The sequence below is a fragment of the Aspergillus karnatakaensis genome (assembly GCF_047715665.1).
Source record: "Aspergillus karnatakaensis strain CBS 102800 unplaced genomic scaffold BJY04scaffold_7, whole genome shotgun sequence".
Taxonomy (NCBI): Eukaryota; Fungi; Ascomycota; class Eurotiomycetes; order Eurotiales; family Aspergillaceae; genus Aspergillus; species Aspergillus karnatakaensis.
The window spans coordinates 236,764-257,299 of record NW_027395719.1 but is presented as its reverse complement, the minus strand read 5'-3'; the positions used below and the strand labels follow the sequence as shown (position 1 = coordinate 257,299).

The window sequence follows — 20,536 nt, the reverse complement described above, 5'->3', positions numbered from 1 at the left end:
ACCCGTTCCGTCTAGAATGCACTTAGTCCTCTGAGGAGGCTCTTACTGGATAACATAGCGGCGGTGTGATGCTATAGCTGGCTAGGAATAGTAATAAATGAGATTATACATTGATCTCTCTTAGCGTTAACCGCCGGATAGTATAAGTTTTGTATGCAACTCGAGGCCTGAAGAAGCGGATACCTAACCCTAATCTGATTGGCCGAAAGCTTGATGTTTAGGGCTGATACAACGAGAGCAGTACAGCACTGTATTTAGTGACTATTTACGACCTATCAGCTAATCTCACAGCACCGAATCCTTCCTCTTACCCACCCAGCTAAGCGCCTGGCGCTGCAGGATTTGGCTTTCCGCCACCGCGAACACTATATATCGCTGCAGCTGATTGGACACTATGGTCCTGTCACCTCAACTCCAAGCCCATTTTGGCCCCTGCCAAGGGCCAACGGGCTAAGCACCTTAGCATCTGCACTGTACGGAGTAACGACAGCCCGTCGGGCCTTCTTCTCAACTTCACTCCCTCCCCCACCGATCTTCACCATGCCCGTTGACCGGCACCCACAAGCCCAAGTCCAGGCCCAGCAGGCACAGGAGGTTCCCCTAATGGGCATAAACACAGACCTCACCTCTTCACCCTCAGAGTCAGAATCAGATCCCGTTCCGAATGACAAGAAAAACCACCCATCCCTTCTCCGCCGCTGGTCCACAGGCTGGAAATTCACCCTCTCTCTCTCCGCCGCATCCAGCATCCTCGTCCTCGCTTTCAACCTGGGATTCCTCCTCTGGGCTGTCCCCCGGCATCAGCTAAATGATAACCGCGGGGTGTTGTACGAAGGCGACTGCGAGACCGTGAAGCGGCTGAGCACGGGTCTGCATCTGTTGATTAATATCCTCAGTACGGTGTTGCTGGGGGCGAGTAATTATGGGATGGTACGTAGGACAGTCCATGCTGTACCTAGGTGTACTCACTGCTGCTGACTGACCGGTTGAATGAGTGTAGCAATGTCTCTCCGCGCCAACGAGAAGGGATATCAATAAAGTACATGCCGAAGGCAGTTATCTTGATATAGGCGTGCAGAGCCTACGGAATCTGTTCTATATCCCCGGGAGACGGTCGTTTCTGTGGATTTGTCTTGCGCTGTCGTCGTTGCCGCTTCACCTTGTGTATGTACACCATCTGTCGTGTGCACTGTTATCCAATACTGATATCTTGCTATATCGCAGTTACAACTCCACCATCTTCGCCACGACAGCCGCATACCCCTATGCCATCTTCGCCGGCCACAACATCCTATTCAGCACCCCCAAATCTGACCTCAAGACCTTCCCAGAACAACTAACCACCGATCAAACCGCCGCATTCTCACGCCTCTACGCCAGCGCTCAGAACGCCTCGCTCACAGAACTCGACAGCCCCGCCTGCGTAAACGCCTACGCAACGACCTACCAAACCAAACACGGCGACCTGCTCCTCATAACCGAGGACGTCAACTCCTCAACAGCATTCGACTACGTCGCTTCCCAGTCCGTCTACCAACCCCTAGCAGGCCCCCAAGCCGCCCGGCCCTTCGGCGACCCCTACGGCTGGCTCTGCGAGGATAACTCATGGTCGTGGTGCAGCACGAAGCTATCACAAGTTCAGCGCGCAGCAAAAAACGGGAACTGGATTGTCTACACCGAGGGAGAGGACGAGTATGACGATGAAGATGACCGCGCGTACCGCGTTGAATCCTGTCTCGCGGTTAAAGTCCCCGAGATGTGCAAGCTGCAGTACTCGCTCCCGCTGACGATCGTGGTCATTGTGGTGAATGCGGTCAAGGCGGTGGTGATGTGCTACATGGTTGTTATGATGGCCGACGTGCCGATTCTGACGACCGGAGACGCTATCGCTTCGTTCCTAACGACGCCGGACGAGTATACACGCGGTCGATGTCTGGAGTCAGCGCAGCAGGTCAAGAAGGCCTTTGCCCTTGCGCCGAGATTACGAGCTGAAGCCGGCTACACGCCTCTGACGTATACCCGGAGACGGATGAGGAGACATTCCGCGGCATCGAGGTGTCAATGGGCGACTATTCTAATCTGGTATGTTGCTCCCCTCCTCCCTCCTCCCTCTCGCCTCTCGCCTGTACACCCGTGAGCTAACCAAGCACAGCTGGATTCTCGCGATAATCATCTGCGGCGCGCTCCTAATCCACGCGCACCGCTACGACGGCTCCGCTGTCTGGACCGCCTCCTTCGGGACCATAAACGCGCAAGCCCTGATCAAAGGCTCCCACTGGCCAACCTCGCTAACCAGCAACACGCTCATCGCCAACACGCCGCAACTCCTCTTCTCAATCCTCTACTTCTCCTTCAACAGCGTCATGACCACGATCTGTCTGTCGACGGAATGGGCGCGGTTCAGTCTGACCCGCAAACCGCTGCGCGTGTCGTATAGCGCGCGGGGCGCGCAGCGCAGCTCGTATTTCCTGTCGCTGCCGTACCGGTATGCGCTCCCGCTGATGGGCGCTTCGGCGGTGCTGCACTGGCTTATTTCGCAGAGTCTGTTTCTCGTCGGGATCGAGGCGTATAGTCTTTTGTGGAGCAGGGATCGGGAGAGGGATTTGGTGACGTGTGGGTATAATCCTGTGGCGGTGGTGAGTTCGATGGCGGTTGCGGGGGTGCTGTTTGGCGGGTTGGTTTGGATGGGATTCAGGGGAATGCCGGGGGGTGCAGGTGGCATGCCGGTTGCCGGGAGTTGTAGTTTGGCGATTGCGGCGGCTTGTCAGCCGCGGTATGATCCGAATTTGGGGAGTGGGGATGGGGAGGGTCAGGACGGGGGGAAGAAGGTGGGAGTCTCACTTTCAGGGCCTGAGGATGGTGAGTCTATGATGGCGGTTCTGCCTCTGAGATGGGGGGCTGTGGCTGTTTCGGGGGAGATTGGCCATTGTACTTTTACTTCTGAGGATGTGGAGGTTCCTGAGGAGGGGAGGATGTATCAGTAGCTCTCTTAATGATAAACAGATAGATAGATGTGTCTTCATTTGAATGAGCGTATATGACTTGTACTTGCTTTGGTAGTCCTGACCCTCTGATCCATATGGCCGAGGGCACTAACATGTGGTCTGCAATGGCGGTAATCTGAGACACATAGTCCAAGACATTTGTCAGTGATCGTTACGAGCTGTCAGCTCTGAACCGTATACTTCAGATATGGAAGTGGGAGTAGGATGCGCAAGGGAGAGGTTATTCCACTTGATGTACTTGCTGCCTCGCCCGATTATATCACCATTTTCTCTTTCTTATTTTCCCTTTGATATGGAGATCGGGCAAGTATTTTTGATGCTATCGTCAACAGGCAACAGGGCTGTGGAGCCCTACCAAACTCATGCATCTAGAAGTTCACCCGGTTGGATGACTTCTCCAGGGTCTCTTTGTAGACGCCTTTGACTACTACAGTTCATTCTTGCTGATCTCTAGTCCTGTCAGTTCAATCCCTACTGCACTATCTAGACTGCAGTGTCTCTTTCTGTACTGCCCTAACAGTGCCGTCATTATCTTGTCCACAGGAGTGCACCTACAGTGCATTTGCAAAACAGTGCACCTGCAATGAATAGCAGCATTCACTCACACCTCCCACTCCATAAATACCTTCAAATCTACATCCAGTCACTAAGTCTGAGATACAGGCCCTGAAAGAACCACCAGCAACCTCAACCACCCCTCCATCTTGAAATCTCCTCCCCAAACACCCTCAACCAACCAACCAACCACCACAATGACCATCTCCATACCCCTCGCCGTCTACACCAACTACGGCACCAGCTTCCCCACCGCCGGAACCTTCGAAACCCCTATCAACCCAGCAAGCAGCAGCAGCAGCACCAGCACCGTCAACATCAACATCCCCAACGTCACCACCCGCCGCAAACCCCCCACCCCCACCCCTACCACCACCACCATCCGCCCACCCCCCGGCCTAGAACACACCCCCGAAGCCCTCGCCATAAAAGCCAAAGCCTCAGCCGTCGCGCAAGCCATCGAAGCCGCGCACAGACAAGCCAACGCAATCAACACCATCCTCGCCGCCTCAGCAGCCAAAGAAAAAGACACCGGATACCGCCGCCGCACGCACTCCAAGGTCCGCAACCTGCTGCACTTCCCCGGCGCCTTCGAGCAAGGGAGTGGCATTTCTGCTGGTGCCGACGGCTTCATTCGTCCTGCGCAGGGCTGGATCGCCGGCTCGTTTGAGTTTAGGCTTTTGCTCTTTGTTAGGCCCGAGGGGCGGGGTGGGGGGAATGGGTATGCGGCGAGGATGTTTTATCAGGTGCGCATGGAGGATTTGGCGGTTTTGGAGAGGGGGGGCGCTGATGAGGATTCTGATTCTGGGGATGGGTCGCAAGAGGACGGGTTAGCTGAAGCTGATGCTAAAGCTGATGCTGATGCTGCGTCTGATGCTGCGTCTGCGGCTGCGGCTGCGGCTGTCCCTGCGGTTGGCGACTTCGGATTCGGGCTGTGGCTTGCGCCGGCATCTGATAGCAATGACGGTGGCACTCTGAAGTTCGGCTACGGAAAGATCGTGCAGGTGTTCCATGATGCGATGCTGGCGGTGATTCGACCGGTCAGGGCAGTTCGGTTCTCAAAGGACATAGTTGGATGCGGAGATGCAGACCTCGAGCCCGTGACTGGGTTTGCTGGCCGCGATCCGAATCCCAGGGCCGGGTTTCGGGGTAAGATGCGGTTTCGCTAGATGGTATGTTCCTGACTTGATTCATGAATGCGTTTTGTTTTCCGGGTTGCTGAGACAGGCATAGGCAGGTTTAGGGTTAGGAGTTCGCCGTTCTCTAGTGTTCTTGTTGATTTTGGGCTGGCTCACCTCTATCTTATTCCTGTCTCGGTCGGTACTTGTGGTGTTGGTGGTTCTCGTGTTTTGTCTGTGCTGGGCTTGGTTTGTGTGGGAGTTCACGTGGGATATGGATTGGATGTCTTCGCTTGGATCGATTTGATATTAGGTTTGGTGTCGACTAGATAGAATGACCAGGACTTTTCTTAGATTAGTATTCCAATACATTATTGTGTTATCCATGGAAGAAAGTACCTAGGCGGAATGCTAGCCCATTGGTGCTTGACAGCGGCTAGGCAAAACAAGTATGAAAGCAGGATACTAAGAGATTGAATTGATTCAACCGATCAAACCATACAAAAGAGTGACTGGTCATGTATATGGATTGTCACAGGAAAGGACAGAAACAGAGCACACACAACCAAGCACAAGCAATACCACCCGCCTACTCAACATAATTCGAAAAAGTCACCTTACAAGCCTGCTCCGCACGCAATCCCGAGCTGATATCCACACACTCCGTCCCCTCTTGCCCAGTCTGGTACTCGGAACCCGAAAAGCTGATTTTGAAGAACGGGTCGGCGACATCGAGGTTGACATTGGTGATCGTCAGGCGGTCCGAGAGGACAGACTCCTCGATATAGTACGGCACGCCACAGTCGTTACCCTCGTTATCGGCAGAGTACACACCGACGCGGTTGCAGACGTCATCGTAGAGAACAAAGGCATACGTGCCTGTAATGCCTGCGAAGGCGTTGTCGCCGTCGAATGTAGGGACGCCGACTTGGCTGATCTGGATGGCGAATGTCCAGATGTTGGAGCCCTCGGCGAGGCAGAGTTCTTGTCTGTCGTCGTTGCCTTTCTCGTCGTCGGTGATGGCGTTGTTGAGCTTGCAGTCGGCGAGGACGGTGGCGGGGATGGAGAAGAGGGCAAGGCCCGCGAGGAAGCTGATGGAGGATTTCATTTGGAAGCTGGAGGATCTCTGAGAATGGAATGGATGGTTGAGGATAGAGGAGGGTAGCAGGTTGTCGTCGAGGGTCTTTATATAGATCTCTGGTCCATACTGTTACTGTCTCTCCGCCCCCAACAATGAGCAGTGGGATACTGGCGATCCTTGATGTCAGGTGTAGTTGGAGTATAGCTGGAGTAAACCTGTCAAGACATCTAGCTACTACTTGGCAGTTGGGTCATCGCCGCTTCCAAGGAAGTCTTGAAAGTCTCTTGGGTCTGACTCGAAACAGATGGATACCCACCTGCCATTCCCGACACCCCCGACAGGCCCGACAATCCCGACAGCTAAATCACCAACGTTCAGCAGAACTGGCTGATCTTTATCCTCGAGCCACCCAATGAGCCTCCAGATGTACCCCAGGCAGGTATTGGCCTACTCCGCCCCAGCCCGGTTATCTAAGCGGACCTGTGTCAATATTCCAGCCAACTTCCTTCAATTCATCGTAAAACCTGCATATTTTGAGGCATGACTTGCCGTGCCCAACGTGTAAAGGACAGACGCAAAAGGTACTACATAACCGACGTAAAGAGACTTTGAGACTGGTCAACTTCCTCAAAGCATAGTAGAAAGGTGAAGGCACAAGCCAGTTGAATGATGAAGTATAGGGTAGCGAGGCCAAACACGAACCACCCAATCAAACACCAGAGTCTTCCCGAGGTCAGCAAGTTTGGCCCCAGTACGGTACTTTAGACAAGAATCCGGGGCAGGATGCAGGATTGCATTCGGCCCCTTCAAGCTCCAGCCTTCCACCCCAGCTTCGAGCCTTATGTTTTGGAAATGTTGGAATGACGTAGGCAGAGACTTGCCATTATGTCTCTAGGTCTACTATACTGACCGTGTGGCATGATTATCCTCACGGCATGGCATGGCGCAGACAAGACGGAGTGGCGGTAATCATAGCATTCACCACCTAACAGCCATGCTGAACCGTCTGCGCCTCCATGCACGCCGACCAAGGAAAACCAGGTTTTGGGATCCTTGATGCAGCCACCCGGCTCGTCTGGAATTTATTTTACTATCTTGTCTTGGTCATGTTCGTGGCTGGAGACTAATTTCACACTCTCGGATGGATTTGATACCGTATCTGGTGGTGTTGATGGATCATTCCCTTGGACTTGATAGAACAATGAAGACAAGCTCAAGGCTTACTGAGATCGAAGTCATTGTGTAATAAGAAGCAGCTGGGCAGGTGAAGTTGTTCAGGTGTGTTATTTGCAACGTAACGAGCTCAGGCCGCTGGAAGAAAGATCCAACCTTCGACCTCCCAACGAAACACCATCATTCCTTCCCTACCACCTCACCTCGTCTTCCGCTTCCTCACAACCTCCCAAATCCAGCGTCTCCACGACCGATCAGTCATCCCCAATGCCGCTGCAACCCAGCCCAGCCTGCTGGACTCTGCCGTCCATGCACCAATAAACTTACAACACTACAAAAAGGAGAAAGATATCTTCCAGCTCGCTGCAAACCTTGCCGAGAAAGTGATGAAAAACCACGCCTTTCACGACGGCAACAAGCGCACGGCCTTGGCTGCAGCTGATATGTTCTTGAGGATTAATGGGTATTCGCTTCGGGAAGTACCATTCACGGATGAAGATAGTCACAACAAGGAGGACATAACGGATGCTCATGTTGCTGTCGTTACTAAAGAGTGCACTGCTGAGCGGTTGGGGATGTATTACAAGTCTGTGGCCGGGCCTCCCTAGGTTATGACCGTGGCTGCAAATAAAGTGCTTCATTGATACAAACCTTTCTGCCCAGGGCCTGATCATAAATCTCATCAGCGACCCCCTTCCAGTCCCGTATCTCACGACTTTTATATGAATAACTTTGCACTACATATCCCTCAGCTTCTCAAGTGCGCTCTCCAAGTTTCGGTACGAAGCGCTTGCATGCTCGGCAAACATCGCTAAAACAATCATTAGGTTACACATCAGCATCTAGGTACAATCCAGATACCAGTGAGCTTTACCATCAGCAGTCCCATCGAGAACAACCTCATGCATCTCCCCACTAAGCCACAAAGTCGCCGGACTCGTGTTCGTATTCCTATTCCCCTCTCTCTGACGAGGAAGCTGTAGTCGACTGGGGAAATAGAGCCGAGGATAGCTAGCTCGATGACTCTATCGTAGTTTTTGTCAATCAACAACAGCCCTCAACAACACTACACTCTCATGCCGACTGATCCACTGACTAAGTACCAAACCCGAAATACTCCTCATCATGGAAGAACAGAAGGCGACATCTCTCTCCCGCGCTACCGCCAGCAGTCGCAGTAGCAGCAGTAGCAGACGGGGAGGGCGATGAATGTTATACTACCAAGCGGGCTGGCAGTGCGTATAGCCCAGCCAACGTCGGTCTATTACCGTGAGTAGTAGGTATTTTTCTGGTAACTAGGTTTCCGATTGTGTTATAGTTGATGAAGTCTGTTGTGGCTTGATGAAAATACCGCGCGGGATAGGCTCTTTTGCACTGGGTGCGGTGGTAGGGAAGACGAGGAGGAGTCGAGAGGTGTGGCGGAAAGACTTGGAGGTCAGCAATAGATCCATGTGAGTGTTGGTTGACTCCTTGGGTCGAGTCACGTTGTCTTGGGGCGGAAGAATACGGTATTTTACCTACAGTATCCCTAGGTACATATGCTGGAAACCTACTGTTTGGGCTTGATTGTGCTTGTTGGTCTTGAATCTGAATCTGACCCCTCTTGTCTACTTTGAACTGTAGTCAGAATTTCTGTCCAGTCCTTCACCAAAAGAGCAGCAATGCCCAGAATTTGCCCCTAGGCTTCTCATATACGGAGTAGATCACGGGATATGCTTGCTTGCTCATTGCCATGTCGGCGTCTATTCCAAACTTTTGTCCCATATTGTATCGCCATCTCTACCCACGATGATATTCCTCAAGAAGAACTACTATTCACCTTTCTTCTCCCAAAAAAACCCCCTCGTCGCATTCGCAATCCCCCTAACACCCTTCTCAATCTCATACCTTCCATCATACAACGGATAAACCACAACCGCCAGGAAGGCAAAGAACTGCCACACGATCGCCACGCTCACCCACCCCGAGAAGAACGATTTCGTGAAGATGTAGTCCCTGTATAGTGGCCTCGGCCAGAGAATGAATGTCACAAGGACGAGGACCACAAAGATCACCCACGCGATCTTCATCCATCGGTGCAGTTCTTTAAGGGTTTGCTCGCTAAAGGGATGCTGGATTTCGTCGAGGGGGAGTTGCGCTGTGCGTACAGGGGCCGGAACTGCTGAGACGGCGAGGGATTTTTCCTTCCCAGCGGTGATGCGTTCGGGGTCGCTGGTGTCGGAATTGGGTGTTTGGGTGCCGGTAGGGTCAGACTTGTTGTCGTCAGCGTGGATCTGGGCTTCCTCGGCGAGCTCGATGCGGAGGAACTCGCGCCAGTCGAACTTGGAGGGCTTGCAGAGTGAGATGACGACGGAGTAGATGGCTGGTGAGAAGAAGGATCCGATTGCGCCGTAGAGGGCTGGCAGGCCGGAGCCGGTGGTTGTCATGTTTACTTCGCCATAGAGAGCGTGTGCGGTGCCGAGCCAGATGGACAGACCTGTGAAGAAGCCTAGCACGGGTGAGACAATTGCGGCGAGTGTGGTCTGGCCGTCCCAAAAGAGGGTCAGTCCTAGAGGGATGATTCCAGGGCAGGAGAGGATCGGTCGGAAGTAGCCGATCCAGGTCATGTTTGCGCCGCCGTAGTTGAGGGCGATGGAGATGCCGGTGATGAAAATCGCGTGGAAGACGACGGTTATGTGGCTGGCGCGGAGGAGCATCTTGTCGGTGGCCTTTGGGTTGAAGTAGGTTTTGTACAGGTCGAAGGAGAGGATACTGCTGACCGCGATCATGGAGGAGGAGACTGTGCTGGTCAAGGCCATGAATACGAGCACGAAGAAGGCGACGATTCCGGCGTCTCCGATGAGGGCTTTGACAAGGTAAGGCATGACTAGACCTGCTGAGACTTCTGTGTCGGTGATGTCGCCTGGGTATGTGGGAAAGATCGGTGTGTGGTGCAGGGCACGAGCAGACAATCCGAGCACTGTTCCTAGACCCCATGGAATACCGAAGACGGCCACTGCAGCGAGGTTGTAGGCGGGTACAGTGGAGTTGACTTCGCTCGCAAAGGACTTTTGCCAAAACGCAGTGTCCTAGTAGGGTTAGCATGGAAGCGCGAATGGAAATGAGAGCATACCATGACAACAAGAGCCAGGTTTCCGAACTTCAAGATCAATCCCCAAATGATGGCTTCCTTGGACTTCATCGTGAGCAATGAGCCTTCGTAGTTGCCAGAGATGTAGTTTTCGCTGGCTGTGGCAACGACCTTGTCATAGAGACCATGAATTCCACCAACAGCATCATGAGTCAAGACCTTCAAGGTAAAGAAGATGATGAGAATCAGCGCGACAGCTGTGTGAAGGAAGTCTGTCAGGAAGGTGGCCTTGAGGCCTCCAACAGCAGTGTACAAGACCACTACGACGGTTAGTCAGAGCAACCTAGCTTAACGGAGATACTTGCCTCCCAAGGGAATGAGAATTGTAGCAGCAACAAAGTGCATCCCGGATACCCCATAGACAAGTTGAGACCCGACCAGGATCATAGAAGCGCAACCAAACACATTGTTCGTCAAGTTCAAGACAATAAAGACAAGGTGTCCGACTGTGCCATATCGCATCTTGATAATCTCAAGCGACGTGTGCGCATAGGGGACGCGAATCTTGGCCATGACTCCGAGAGCAGCCATAAGAGCAATCTGAAAGCAGAGTCCTGAGCCCCACCACTGTTTCTGTTAGTGTCTATACATGATTCAAGAGGATGACCTACCAAAGGCACCGCCAGTCCATATCTATAGCACATAGCGGCCGACAGCACCGTCTCATTAATCCACATCCATGATGAAAATACCGCTGACGCTGTCAGCCCTGTCCCGACAGATCTATTTGCTACCATGAACATCTCCGATGTGGCCGAGTCCTCGGATAGGTAGGCCTTCTGCACCTTGATGGCGATGAGAATCACGCCGCAAAAGAGGATACTGAGACCGATAAGCAGGCCATAGGCTGTCCCTTGTGGGACAAGGTCAATCCCATGGATTCCGATCTGTGCTTGAGACATAGTTGGAAGACGGGAGTATCAGCCAAAGATTGCCACAGATGCGCGATAGAGAGTTTCAGCCTGGACAACCTCGAGAGAAGGTCTCTAGCTAACGGTGGACATGTCCGATTTAAATGCGATGGCGTCCATGACTGACTCTCGCCGCTCTGATGCCATTCTTCAGCAAGTACTAGGATTCTGGCGGCTGTCACGCAGTATCAGAATGATATCGCGTAATGGTGTACCGGCCGAGAAACAGGGGAATTCTGGAGAAAGAGGAATAGACCAAGGTCAATTCGCTGAGATACCTCCTTCAGTGGACACATGGCTGCAAAAGTGGGTATCAGATTGGCTGTGGAATCGATATCGAGTGAGCAATAGAGGAATGCTATGGCGTGCCTGGAGTAGATGATTGCGAACCACGCCAATTACGCACCAGCGCATCAGCCCTCGAGGCGAATAAGCTTGAGCATTTCGAGAGGCAGAGAGAATAGGAATGAGTTTGAAGAAAAGACGAGACTCATAAATGTCTTTAGATGAGGGTTAGTCGAGTAATTTCAGCTAGGATCGGTTTTCTGATTCATGGGTGTTCTGGCACGCGATCTTACAGATTGTAAGCGATGCGATTTCGCAGCCAAGCTCGGTGCACAAACACCAAGCAAAACCAAGACCACAGTCTCCAGTCTTGGGAAGCTTCACCTGAGTCAAGATTTCTCCAAGCAAAATGTGGCCTTGGCTGCTGCCGAAGATTTCAGCTTTGATGAAGATCTGTATTGCGGATGAACAAGGACCTTGCAATGATTGAAAAAGTGTTCAAGACTTGGATGGCTTCATCGCCAGCGGAAGTGCGTTCATCAGCTGACTCTTCAACATACAGAAGTCAACGCCTGCGCCCACCACAACATACAGTACACTTGCTACCCCTTTAGCACTCCAGCAGCCCGGGCACATTCCGCGTTACTTATATGTCTCGTTTCTCCCATACTTTTACGTGACCCCGATATCGAGAACTATCAATTCAAAATAGCTACCTCGTTGTGCACACATCGTTTTCTACCTACTCTCCCCAAGCACACAACAGAAATAAGTCATGGACTATTTGCGCACTTTAGGAGGACACATCCAGCAGCGCATGAAAGTCGACCTGGCCCTTCATTAAACCTAACCTACCTGTCTCGCAGATAATATTGATAGCAGGGTCGTCCAACCTGTGCGCAAGGGCATCTAAGACTCTTGAGGCCAGAAATAACTCCATCGAAGACTCGAGGAAGGCCGAGCAAACGGGAAACAAGCTGGCGAGGAACCTTAATGGTCGTTTAGATACGAGAAACGCTATCTATGACTTAAAAACCGGCGCCATTCAATATACTCGCCTCGACCCCAACAAGGTCCACACCTATTCTCGCTGCCATAGGTCGCAATAATTCCACATGAGGTAGTCATGCCGTCTGTATATTACGTTCTACAAGGCTAAATTAAGCATAAGCTCTAGTCACTCCCATTAGTTAGGGTTATTGGTTGAATCCCCAAACTGTGAGCAAAGTCCAGGAGCAAGATTCGGGATATATGACAGTTCGTCAACACTATATCTCATCAGAACAAGTTCAGACAGTCAAAGCCCTGGGAATAATTCTGTTCTGATCATATGGGGGCCATGCATCATGAACAATCGCCAAGTGCCTGCGCCAGCACAAAGTCTCCGAAAGTCTCCGTCTTGACGCGGGGATACATAAAGATCACCACTACAACTATTGCTTCTCAAAAACAACATAGCTTCTGATACCTATTTGTTGAAAATGGCAAGCATCGCATTCTCTCGCCTCGCAAGGAGCCTCACTCTCTCAACGTCTCATACCTACAGCTACGCCTACCATCCTGCTATTGGAGCTTCACTACCGACAATCCTCTTCCTCCATGGCTTCCCATCTTCATGCTACGACTGGCGCCACCAGATCCAGTTCTTTTCCCAACAAGGCTATGGAGTGCTAGCACCAGACCTCCTAGGGTATGGCGGCACGTCTAAGCCAACAGAGCTGGAGAAGTATAGAACCAAGCCAATGGCCGCTGAGGTTGTCGAGATTCTGGACCACGAAGGTATTGAGAAGGTCCACGCAGTGGGACACGATACGGGATGTACCATTCTATCACGACTGGCAAACTACTTCCCAGACCGTCTATTGTCGTGCACATTCCTAGATGTGCCGTACTCGAAGCCTGGGGAGCATTTCGATCTTGCAATGGTGAATAGCATGACGAAGCAGTTTCTCGGGTTCGAGAGGTTTGGGTATATTGATTTCTTTGTTAATCCTGAAGCTGGAGAGATCTTGGACCGACATGTGAGTTTTAACCCTCCCCTTGCCATGGGTCTTGAAGAGTAGTCTGATGTGTATTGAAGGCCGACTCATTCTTCAAACTCTTCTACCCACAAGACCCCGATCTATGGGTAGAGCACGTTGGACCAAATGGTGCAATAAAGAAGTGGCTTCTCGGAGACCAGAAAGGTCCACATCCGGCATACATTACCGACGAAGTAAGCGAGAAGCGCCCATCTCCTCCTAGACATGAAGGTTAATGAATACTAGGAATGCAAAGTCCACCAAGACATCATGCAAAACAGTCATACATCAGCACTAAAATGGTACTACGCCCTGGTCGAGAATATCAACGAAAAAGAAGAGATCGAAGTGAATCTCGACCCAGAACTCCGAATGCCCGTCCTGATGGTCTGCCCGCAACCGACTAAGCTTGAGCTACCGGGTGTTGAAGCACAAATGAGCCAGGTTGCACCTAACTTGACATTTAAAAGGGTAAGTACATCAGGACACTGGGTGCAGTTAGAGGCAAGAGATGAGATCAATGCGGTTTTGAAGGAGTTCTTCGAGAAGCAGGCGTAGATATAAGGTCAACGAACGAACTATACGCCTCCGAATTCTGTACATCATTAATGCGAATCCCAACTCAACAAGAAAGCAACAAGAAAAATAAAAAATTACAGATAAGATTGACCAACCCGAATGAACAGATAAGAACAAATGACTTCACTCCCATCCCCTGTACCAAACGCAAATGTGGACGTTGATCAGCAAAGCCCTGAAGCATCTTCTTGACGTCATGCCCTCATCAGCCATATAACTCCAACGAAGGCCTCACACTCACCTCGAAACACACCAGAACATCAACTCAAGTCATAATCGCTGTTACAACCAAGTCTCAATAATAATCTTATCCTCATTTTCAGTTCTAACAACAACCAAAATGAACACCCACACAACAACCCCCTCCAACCCCCCTCAGCCCCCCAAACAATCCGCCTACACCCAATCCTCAAACCCCGTTTCCCACAACCCCCTCGAATCGCACCAAACCGAGCAACGAACACCAGCATACGGCACAGCCCCCTCTTCAATAACCCGTGGCGCCTCCTCGCACCCGTCCCAATCCCAATCCAACACGCAACCACAATCCTCCCCGCTCAAGCCCAACCCCGACTACACCACCGAACAAGACCCCCAATACGGCGTCGAGCAACAATCAACCGAAGGCTCAATCGCACACGCCGTGGAGTCGCAATCCCGCCACCGCATCCAAGCAGGTGCGCACGCTGGGCCGATCGGCGCCGCGCAGGGCCCCGGGGCCCCGGCGTACGGCGAGGGGCCGGATAACCTGGCTGATTTGGACCGCAAGACGGATGAGCATTTTCGGGTCTTGGGGGAGAGGGCGGGGCGGACGCCGCCGATTGGAGAGCAGGGGGAAGAGGAGAGGAATGAGGGGGTGAGGGAGAGGAAGTTGGAGAGGGATGAGGAGTTGAGGGCTGGGAGGGTTGTGGGGGAGGTTAGTGGGGGTGGGGTTGCTGGGAGGTAGATTGTTGTTTTTTTGTTGTTCTTATAGGGTTCTATATGCTGGGGCGAGGTGGTGGACAGTGAACTGCATGTATTATACTTTTTATTATCTAGACGAGGTTGACTCATATAATCATATTGGGTATCAAAAACAGGTAATTGTGGTTCACTTAATTGTCAGCGTTGTCTCCCTCGCCAATCGAGACCTTTTTCAATGCCACCTCCGTCTTCAGGTCCTGAATGCGCCTCGCGAGCTTGCCCTTGAGGATCATGTTCTTTTGCATCTCCCATTTGGCTGTTTCTGTGCGGATGAGAGCCTCCAGTTCAGCAATTTCTTCCCGTGACTGCTGGACCAGTCGTTGTTGCTCGAGCTGCTCGTCGTCAAGCTCATCATCTGGCGTGCCTTCTTCTCCGTTTGATCCGTCGCTTTCATCCCCAGATGTATCTGCGCCTGCATCTGGTGCTGGTGTAGAAGGCTTCGTTGCCATTGGTGTACCGGCTTGGTAGACACCAGAGTCGGCGGGCTCTTCCACGGCTTCGATGGTCGCGCCGTCGGCTCCGGCTGCAAGAGCAGCCTCCATTTCTGCAGCAAGTGTGTCCTCAAAGTCTTCAAACATGCCCATGTCTTCCATTTCCATCTCGCCTTCTGCATCTTGCTCGTCGTCGTACTCGTCATAACCATCATAGTCGCCGGTTTGCACCAGCCCTTCAGCACGATCGAGAGATGTCTTATCTACCAACTCATACCGGGGTTGTCCAATAGCGGCCTCATCTTGAGCTATCAAATCCTCGACAGCTTTTTCGACTTGCTCAATGGTACGCGTACTGACGCGATCTCGGAAACGTCGCTTTCTCACCCATCGAAGAGGTGGTGCTAAGCCATGAGGATATTGTAGAGTCTTATCGTCTGCGGTCTGAAGCTCGGTAGGAAGGGGGTAGTTCAGAGCCTCCGACTCCGTAGCAACGGGACCAAGAACTAAGAGCATCTGACAGATATCCGCTGACTTGTACCATCCCCGCCTATCCCAACTCTTCATGCCTTCAATGATACACGGCAAGTCCACCAAAACCGCGGCATACTGCTTGTCCCGAATCTTCAAAACAGACCGTCGGCCTTCCCGGGTGAGCGGCTTGAAGCAGAATTCACCCTTGTCGAATCGGCGTTCGGCAATAGCGCGACGGAGGTATTCGCAGTCATCTCCTGGTAGCATGCGTAGAATAAACTGTTCCTCAATAGCGGGATCGATTTCCGTATCCGATGCTTCCGAGTCGTAGCCAACGCCGACCGGTCGGTTCGGAACGAGGCCTTTATTCTTGATTCGGATAGACTGTAGGCCGGGCTTTTTGGATGGGTTGAGCTTGAGACGTTTTGGGCCTGCCGCCGCTGATGGGCCTGCGATGGAAGGTTCTGGCGCAGCCTCGTCTGCAGGTCGTTTCTTCTTCTTTATCGTAATCTTTGGCTTTTTCGGCTTCTCTGACTTCTCCTGGGGTGCATCTTCCGTAGGTTTGCGCGCAATTTTGAGTGTGAGTTTGCGTTGCAGGGGTGGAGGCTGATCGGATGGAGGAGCTGGCTGGAGTTGCGGCTCTGGCGCTGGCGCTGGCGCCGCTTTCTTCTTGCCAAAGGTGAGCTTGAGCGACGGTCTAGGGGCGTCAGACATGGTGAGGACGGTGATAAGGATTCTATGTCATATGGGATGATGTGAGGCGTGCGTGTGAGGTGAGTTGTGTTGAGATGAAAGGAAGGCGGCAGCAAAGCCAAGGTAAAGTTGAGCGGAGCGTTCGTCCGCCAGCCTTTCTCTTCTTCAACTTCAATAACCTTAACACAACACCACAACCAATTATCATCGCCCATCCGCCGTTCTCCTCATATTCAGATATATACACCAATCTCAGATATCTCTCATATCTCCAGCCTCTCCAGCTGATCACGGGCTACCGAGCCCTTCCTCGCAATGTCCGCCCAAAACCTACACAATGCCTTACTTCGGCCACCAATTATCCAAATTCTACGCGCAACAGGCTTCCACTCAACGCGTCCATCAGTTCTCGATACCATCGCAGATCTTACCGCTCGATATATCATGCTCCTCGCCTCTTCAACGGCAGACCACGCAGCAAACGCGCATCCACACGATCCGGTCCCTATGTTAGAAGACGTTTACCAAGCGCTCCAAGATTCTGGCGCGTTAAGACCACAACTACGAGACTGGGAAGAATTTTGGCAAGGGGAGGAGGATATTCGAGGCTTGGAAGGATTTCTTTCGTGGTTCACCGGTCCAACAAATCATGAGATTCGACGTATCGCCGGTTTCGTGCCCAGTGAAGGAGATGTGGTTGATGCGGATTCACTTGAGAAAGAGGACTACCTCACAGCTTTGAAGAAGAAACACAGCAAAACCGGAGAAGAATCTCGTTATGCCGGAACCGTTCTGGGGAAAAACGCAGAAGAGCATCCCATTGTTATCGAAGGCGGCGCTCCTTCAATACAGGAATGGAGCTCGCAGATGAAGTCACGGGCGCCTTACATGGCTGATAGTGACTCCTCAGGCGTCAGCAGTGCCCCAAGCAACCTCTCCGACACCGAAGGCATGGACGTGTGAGCGACGAAGTCAGCTATCATGCCGGACATGAGAGCTACTAAACTACTTGCGATCGCGTCTGCTCGCCTTGGAACTGAACTCTATCATCCAACACCCACTATCTTGCTCAAGCACTTTTAAGCTTATGCGTACATTCAGGCTGGGTTCGGCGCCCGATACCAACCGTTCGAGTACGAACACTCGGCGATAGCACAGACCAAGAATCCGCATGCGACAGATGTCAGAGTATTCCCTTTTGCTTCTGGACTCACAACACAAGCGACGCAAATTGAAGGAAATGGCTGTGGCCAACAGAGGGAATTTGAGAATCCGCGGAGTGGGGTGGACCGAGGATCATGAGCGAGTATGGAACTACAGAGAACTATCTAAGAAAGATCTATGTACAATTCCAAGATGCCGAACCGCATCCTAAGGACATTTAATCAAGTACTATTTCTATGGTGCGCTTCTTGGCTTCAGCCTGGCGGTGACATCAAGATCCAACTGCGCCCAACACTCCGTAGCTAAACTTCCCCTCTTTCCCACCTCATACTCCCCCATCACCATGGTCTACCCTTTTGAACTCCCCACAACCTCACATCTGTCCTTCCAGACTGTTCTCTCATCTCGAACGCACCCCTCTTTACCACAGTCCGCAACAACAGCCCGCCATGCCCTCCGCCTCACCCTCAAAGCTCACAACCGCCTACCCTGCGGCCCTCAGCGCGACTCCCACCTAACCTCCGTCCTCTCCGCAATCAACGACTACCTCCCACACATCGTCGCGCTAGCCCAAGGACTCAATGGAAAACCCATAGACGGTACCGCAGACCCCGCAATCCCGCAAATAGAGCAGATAGAAGTCACCCAACAGTCCGAGTTCGAGCCCGAATGGCGCGCAACACTAGCCTCAAGCTCGATATCGCTCAAGTCGTCTCGGTCTACAGCTAGCCGCACGCGCGGGCCAGGGCTTCCCTATGAGCTGGCGTTTACACTCACAACACTTGGATACGTCCTTTCGTCGCTTGCACGAACAGGTGTCACGCGCACGCTCTATGCTTCTGCGACTCCGAGCGTAGAACAGCGCACCACTGCTCTCCAGACAGCTACGAAACACCTTCTACAAGCTCATACGATACACTCGCTCCTTTCATCTTCTTCGTATTTCACGACTGCGCTGGAAAGTTCGACTGCGCCGGACCTAGCGCCCGCATCGCAGGCAGCGCTCTCGTCACTCGCACTAGCTGAAGCGACTCTTCTATCTGTTCTGAAAGATGACTCGTACGTGGTGGCTTGCATCCAGGCCCGAAACCCAAATGATAAGGACTGGATGGTACGGGCGCCGGAGATCCCAAAGGTGCGCGCGCATCTGTTTGCGCGGCTGTGCATTCGCGCGGGGGAGTATGCGGAGCAAGCAGCTACAGGCTTAGGTTCTGTAGGTGCGGAGGGGAGAAGAGCGGGGATAGACGAAGATATTGTCAAGTACGCGCGTGTTCTGGGGCTTGTTGCGCGGGCAAGAGCTTGTCGGTTTTTCGGTGTTGATGCGGAACTTGCTGGGAAGATTGGCGAGGGCATCGCATGGCTTCGGGTAGCGAAGGGGGCTTTGGGGTTGAGGAGTACCGCTGCGACAGAGGAGCCGACGACGAAAAGTCGCGGGCTATCTAAACTGAAGCAGGGATTCCGAGAGCGAAGAGAGGAGCGCCGGATGGAGAAAAGTGCGGGGGGCGAACGCTTGGAGAAGGGAGAGCTAGGGCCTGGAGATAATGCTGGACGTGAGGAGGAGGGACGGGTGCTTGAGATGCTAGAAACGAAATGGACGCGCATGAACGATACCGTAAGTGTATTTCCACCTTGTGATCTGCCATTGCTAACGGATCAGATCAATACGCAATTGATCCCTTCTTCTGCGGATTACCTCGCCAATCTACCTTCAGGTCGAGACGTTCTTCCACCGCAGCCTGCGTTTAAGCTTCCTTCTCTTGATGAGCTCCATCTGGGACAGATGCGCGCTCCGCCAACAGAGGCTGAGCTGAGCCCCGGGAGTGATATCGAGGATAGCGACGTCGAGAGCCCTGAAGAGAAAGCACCCGGAGCGTTCCCGGAGCGGACCGATAGTGCTTATTACTGATACCCTGCATATATTTTTGGATATGAAACCGGAGACTTGATATACCGTCGCATTATATAGCTGATATGCATGAGCTCATATATCAATCACATATCCCAATCACTTTCCCCATCCTCCCCTCATCGTGGATAGCCACCATCAACCAATCAGCTCAGAAACCCAGCGCAAGTCGATAACAAAAAAAAGGTACATTGATAGTACACAACTGCTAAAAACACACAATGTCATTTAAATAATGCACAAAGAACAAACCCATAAGAAATCCCCTCTATAGCCGTCCGTAGCGTAGCTGCTGAGGTCCAATCCCGAACCTGAGTTCCTCGGTCCTCAATTCTCAACCCTCCACCATGAATCCATTCGTCACAATCCTTCCACTTCCACGCATCCAATCCAGCCTGTTATAGATCCATCCACCTACGTCTCCTTCGACGCAAAGTAATTCTTCTCCTCGAACAGATAACCCTTCACCTTCCTCTCACTCAGCAACTCGAAGTACTTCTCTGCACAGATTCCCGCCGTCAGCACATCTTTCTATCCTCAAGAAGTCCCCCGTCCCTTATCACCCTCAACCCCCCCACAAACATGAAAAGGGTATATAACATGAAAACTCACCCCTCAACTTCCCACACTTCTCCAAATGATTCACCCCCTCACGGGCATAGCACTTGCCCAGCTCCTCGCCGACAAGCCTGCTCATCATCGAACGCACCCATTGCTCGCGGATGATTGCGTCGCGGGCGGCGTGCACGGCCGCTGTGTCTTCGAAGTCGACGCCCTCGTAGGACGGCGGCACGGTTGGCTTTTTAGCCAGGAAGGCGGCGGATTCCGGAGTGGGCATTTTGATGGGAGGACTGTTCGTTTCCTCTGAGAATTGGTGAGGGTGGTAGGGCGGGAGTTGGTGAGGAATTGAGTCGGGTTTAGTGGAGGGAGCTGGCGTTGCGGTGCTGAATCCTGAGGTGGTGATTGAAGGCTTCTGCCGGATGGAGAGCTGAGTTGTGCAATTGGGGGGTTGTGATTGGTTGGTGCGGGAGCGGTGGCAGCGGCTGT

General features: G+C 52.3%; 11 protein-coding genes across 11 annotated transcripts; 7 read left to right on the top strand and 4 right to left on the bottom strand.

Moving 5' to 3' along the window:
- Nucleotides 1-603: 603 nt before the first annotated feature.
- Nucleotides 604-2,984, top strand: BJY04DRAFT_205441 (uncharacterized protein; the record flags this gene model as incomplete). Its single annotated transcript, XM_073713597.1, has 4 exons — nucleotides 604-930; nucleotides 1,001-1,164; nucleotides 1,225-2,082; nucleotides 2,153-2,984. 4 exons carry the CDS (start codon nucleotides 604-606, stop codon nucleotides 2,982-2,984), a joined length of 2,181 nt encoding a protein of 726 aa, XP_073575046.1.
- A 773-nt stretch (nucleotides 2,985-3,757) lies between these two features.
- Nucleotides 3,758-4,729, top strand: BJY04DRAFT_214568 (uncharacterized protein; the record flags this gene model as incomplete). The annotated part of the gene is made up of 1 exon (XM_073715253.1): nucleotides 3,758-4,729. The coding sequence occupies one exon, from the start codon at nucleotides 3,758-3,760 to the stop codon at nucleotides 4,727-4,729; it is 972 nt and encodes a 323-aa protein (XP_073575045.1).
- Nucleotides 4,730-5,267: 538 nt separating this feature from the next.
- BJY04DRAFT_214567 (uncharacterized protein) lies at nucleotides 5,268-5,786 on the bottom strand (the record flags this gene model as incomplete). Its single annotated transcript, XM_073715252.1, has 1 exon — nucleotides 5,268-5,786. The coding sequence occupies one exon, from the start codon at nucleotides 5,784-5,786 to the stop codon at nucleotides 5,268-5,270; it is 519 nt and encodes a 172-aa protein (XP_073575044.1).
- Nucleotides 5,787-6,960: 1,174 nt separating this feature from the next.
- On the top strand, nucleotides 6,961-7,540 carry BJY04DRAFT_214566 (type II toxin-antitoxin system death-on-curing family toxin; the record flags this gene model as incomplete). The annotated part of the gene is made up of 2 exons (XM_073715251.1): nucleotides 6,961-6,999; nucleotides 7,067-7,540. The coding sequence occupies 2 exons, from the start codon at nucleotides 6,961-6,963 to the stop codon at nucleotides 7,538-7,540; spliced, it is 513 nt and encodes a 170-aa protein (XP_073575043.1).
- A 952-nt stretch (nucleotides 7,541-8,492) lies between these two features.
- Nucleotides 8,493-11,265, bottom strand: BJY04DRAFT_231800 (sodium:solute symporter family protein). Its single transcript, XM_073719626.1, has 4 exons — nucleotides 10,674-11,265; nucleotides 10,368-10,629; nucleotides 10,045-10,322; nucleotides 8,493-10,000 (listed from the first exon to the last, which is right to left on the bottom strand). Exons 1-4 carry the CDS (start codon nucleotides 10,962-10,964, stop codon nucleotides 8,744-8,746), a joined length of 2,088 nt encoding a protein of 695 aa, XP_073575042.1. The 5' UTR covers nucleotides 10,965-11,265; the 3' UTR covers nucleotides 8,493-8,743.
- Nucleotides 11,266-12,739: 1,474 nt separating this feature from the next.
- Nucleotides 12,740-13,837, top strand: BJY04DRAFT_214564 (alpha/beta fold hydrolase; the record flags this gene model as incomplete). The annotated part of the gene is made up of 3 exons (XM_073715250.1): nucleotides 12,740-13,279; nucleotides 13,339-13,473; nucleotides 13,526-13,837. The coding sequence occupies 3 exons, from the start codon at nucleotides 12,740-12,742 to the stop codon at nucleotides 13,835-13,837; spliced, it is 987 nt and encodes a 328-aa protein (XP_073575041.1).
- Nucleotides 13,838-14,198: 361 nt separating this feature from the next.
- On the top strand, nucleotides 14,199-14,804 carry BJY04DRAFT_214563 (uncharacterized protein; the record flags this gene model as incomplete). Its single annotated transcript, XM_073715249.1, has 1 exon — nucleotides 14,199-14,804. The coding sequence occupies one exon, from the start codon at nucleotides 14,199-14,201 to the stop codon at nucleotides 14,802-14,804; it is 606 nt and encodes a 201-aa protein (XP_073575040.1).
- Nucleotides 14,805-14,902: 98 nt separating this feature from the next.
- On the bottom strand, nucleotides 14,903-16,587 carry BJY04DRAFT_144957 (transcription initiation factor TFIID subunit 7 family protein). Its single transcript, XM_073708761.1, has one exon. The coding sequence runs from the start codon at nucleotides 16,438-16,440 to the stop codon at nucleotides 14,953-14,955; it is 1,488 nt and encodes a 495-aa protein (XP_073575039.1). The 5' UTR covers nucleotides 16,441-16,587; the 3' UTR covers nucleotides 14,903-14,952.
- Nucleotides 16,588-17,486, top strand: BJY04DRAFT_144956 (Bromodomain associated domain protein). The gene has a single exon (XM_073708760.1). It carries the CDS (start codon nucleotides 16,735-16,737, stop codon nucleotides 17,380-17,382), a length of 648 nt encoding a protein of 215 aa, XP_073575038.1. The 5' UTR covers nucleotides 16,588-16,734; the 3' UTR covers nucleotides 17,383-17,486.
- Nucleotides 17,487-17,910: 424 nt separating this feature from the next.
- Nucleotides 17,911-20,091, top strand: BJY04DRAFT_144949 (pH-signaling protein PalC). The gene is made up of 2 exons (XM_073708759.1): nucleotides 17,911-19,195; nucleotides 19,241-20,091. Exons 1-2 carry the CDS (start codon nucleotides 17,927-17,929, stop codon nucleotides 19,487-19,489), a joined length of 1,518 nt encoding a protein of 505 aa, XP_073575037.1. The 5' UTR covers nucleotides 17,911-17,926; the 3' UTR covers nucleotides 19,490-20,091.
- On the bottom strand, nucleotides 19,904-20,327 carry BJY04DRAFT_214559 (putative NADH-ubiquinone oxidoreductase 12 kda subunit; the record flags this gene model as incomplete). Its single annotated transcript, XM_073715248.1, has 2 exons — nucleotides 19,904-19,989; nucleotides 20,102-20,327. 2 exons carry the CDS (start codon nucleotides 20,325-20,327, stop codon nucleotides 19,904-19,906), a joined length of 312 nt encoding a protein of 103 aa, XP_073575036.1.
- Between the last annotated feature and the right edge of the window lie 209 nt (nucleotides 20,328-20,536).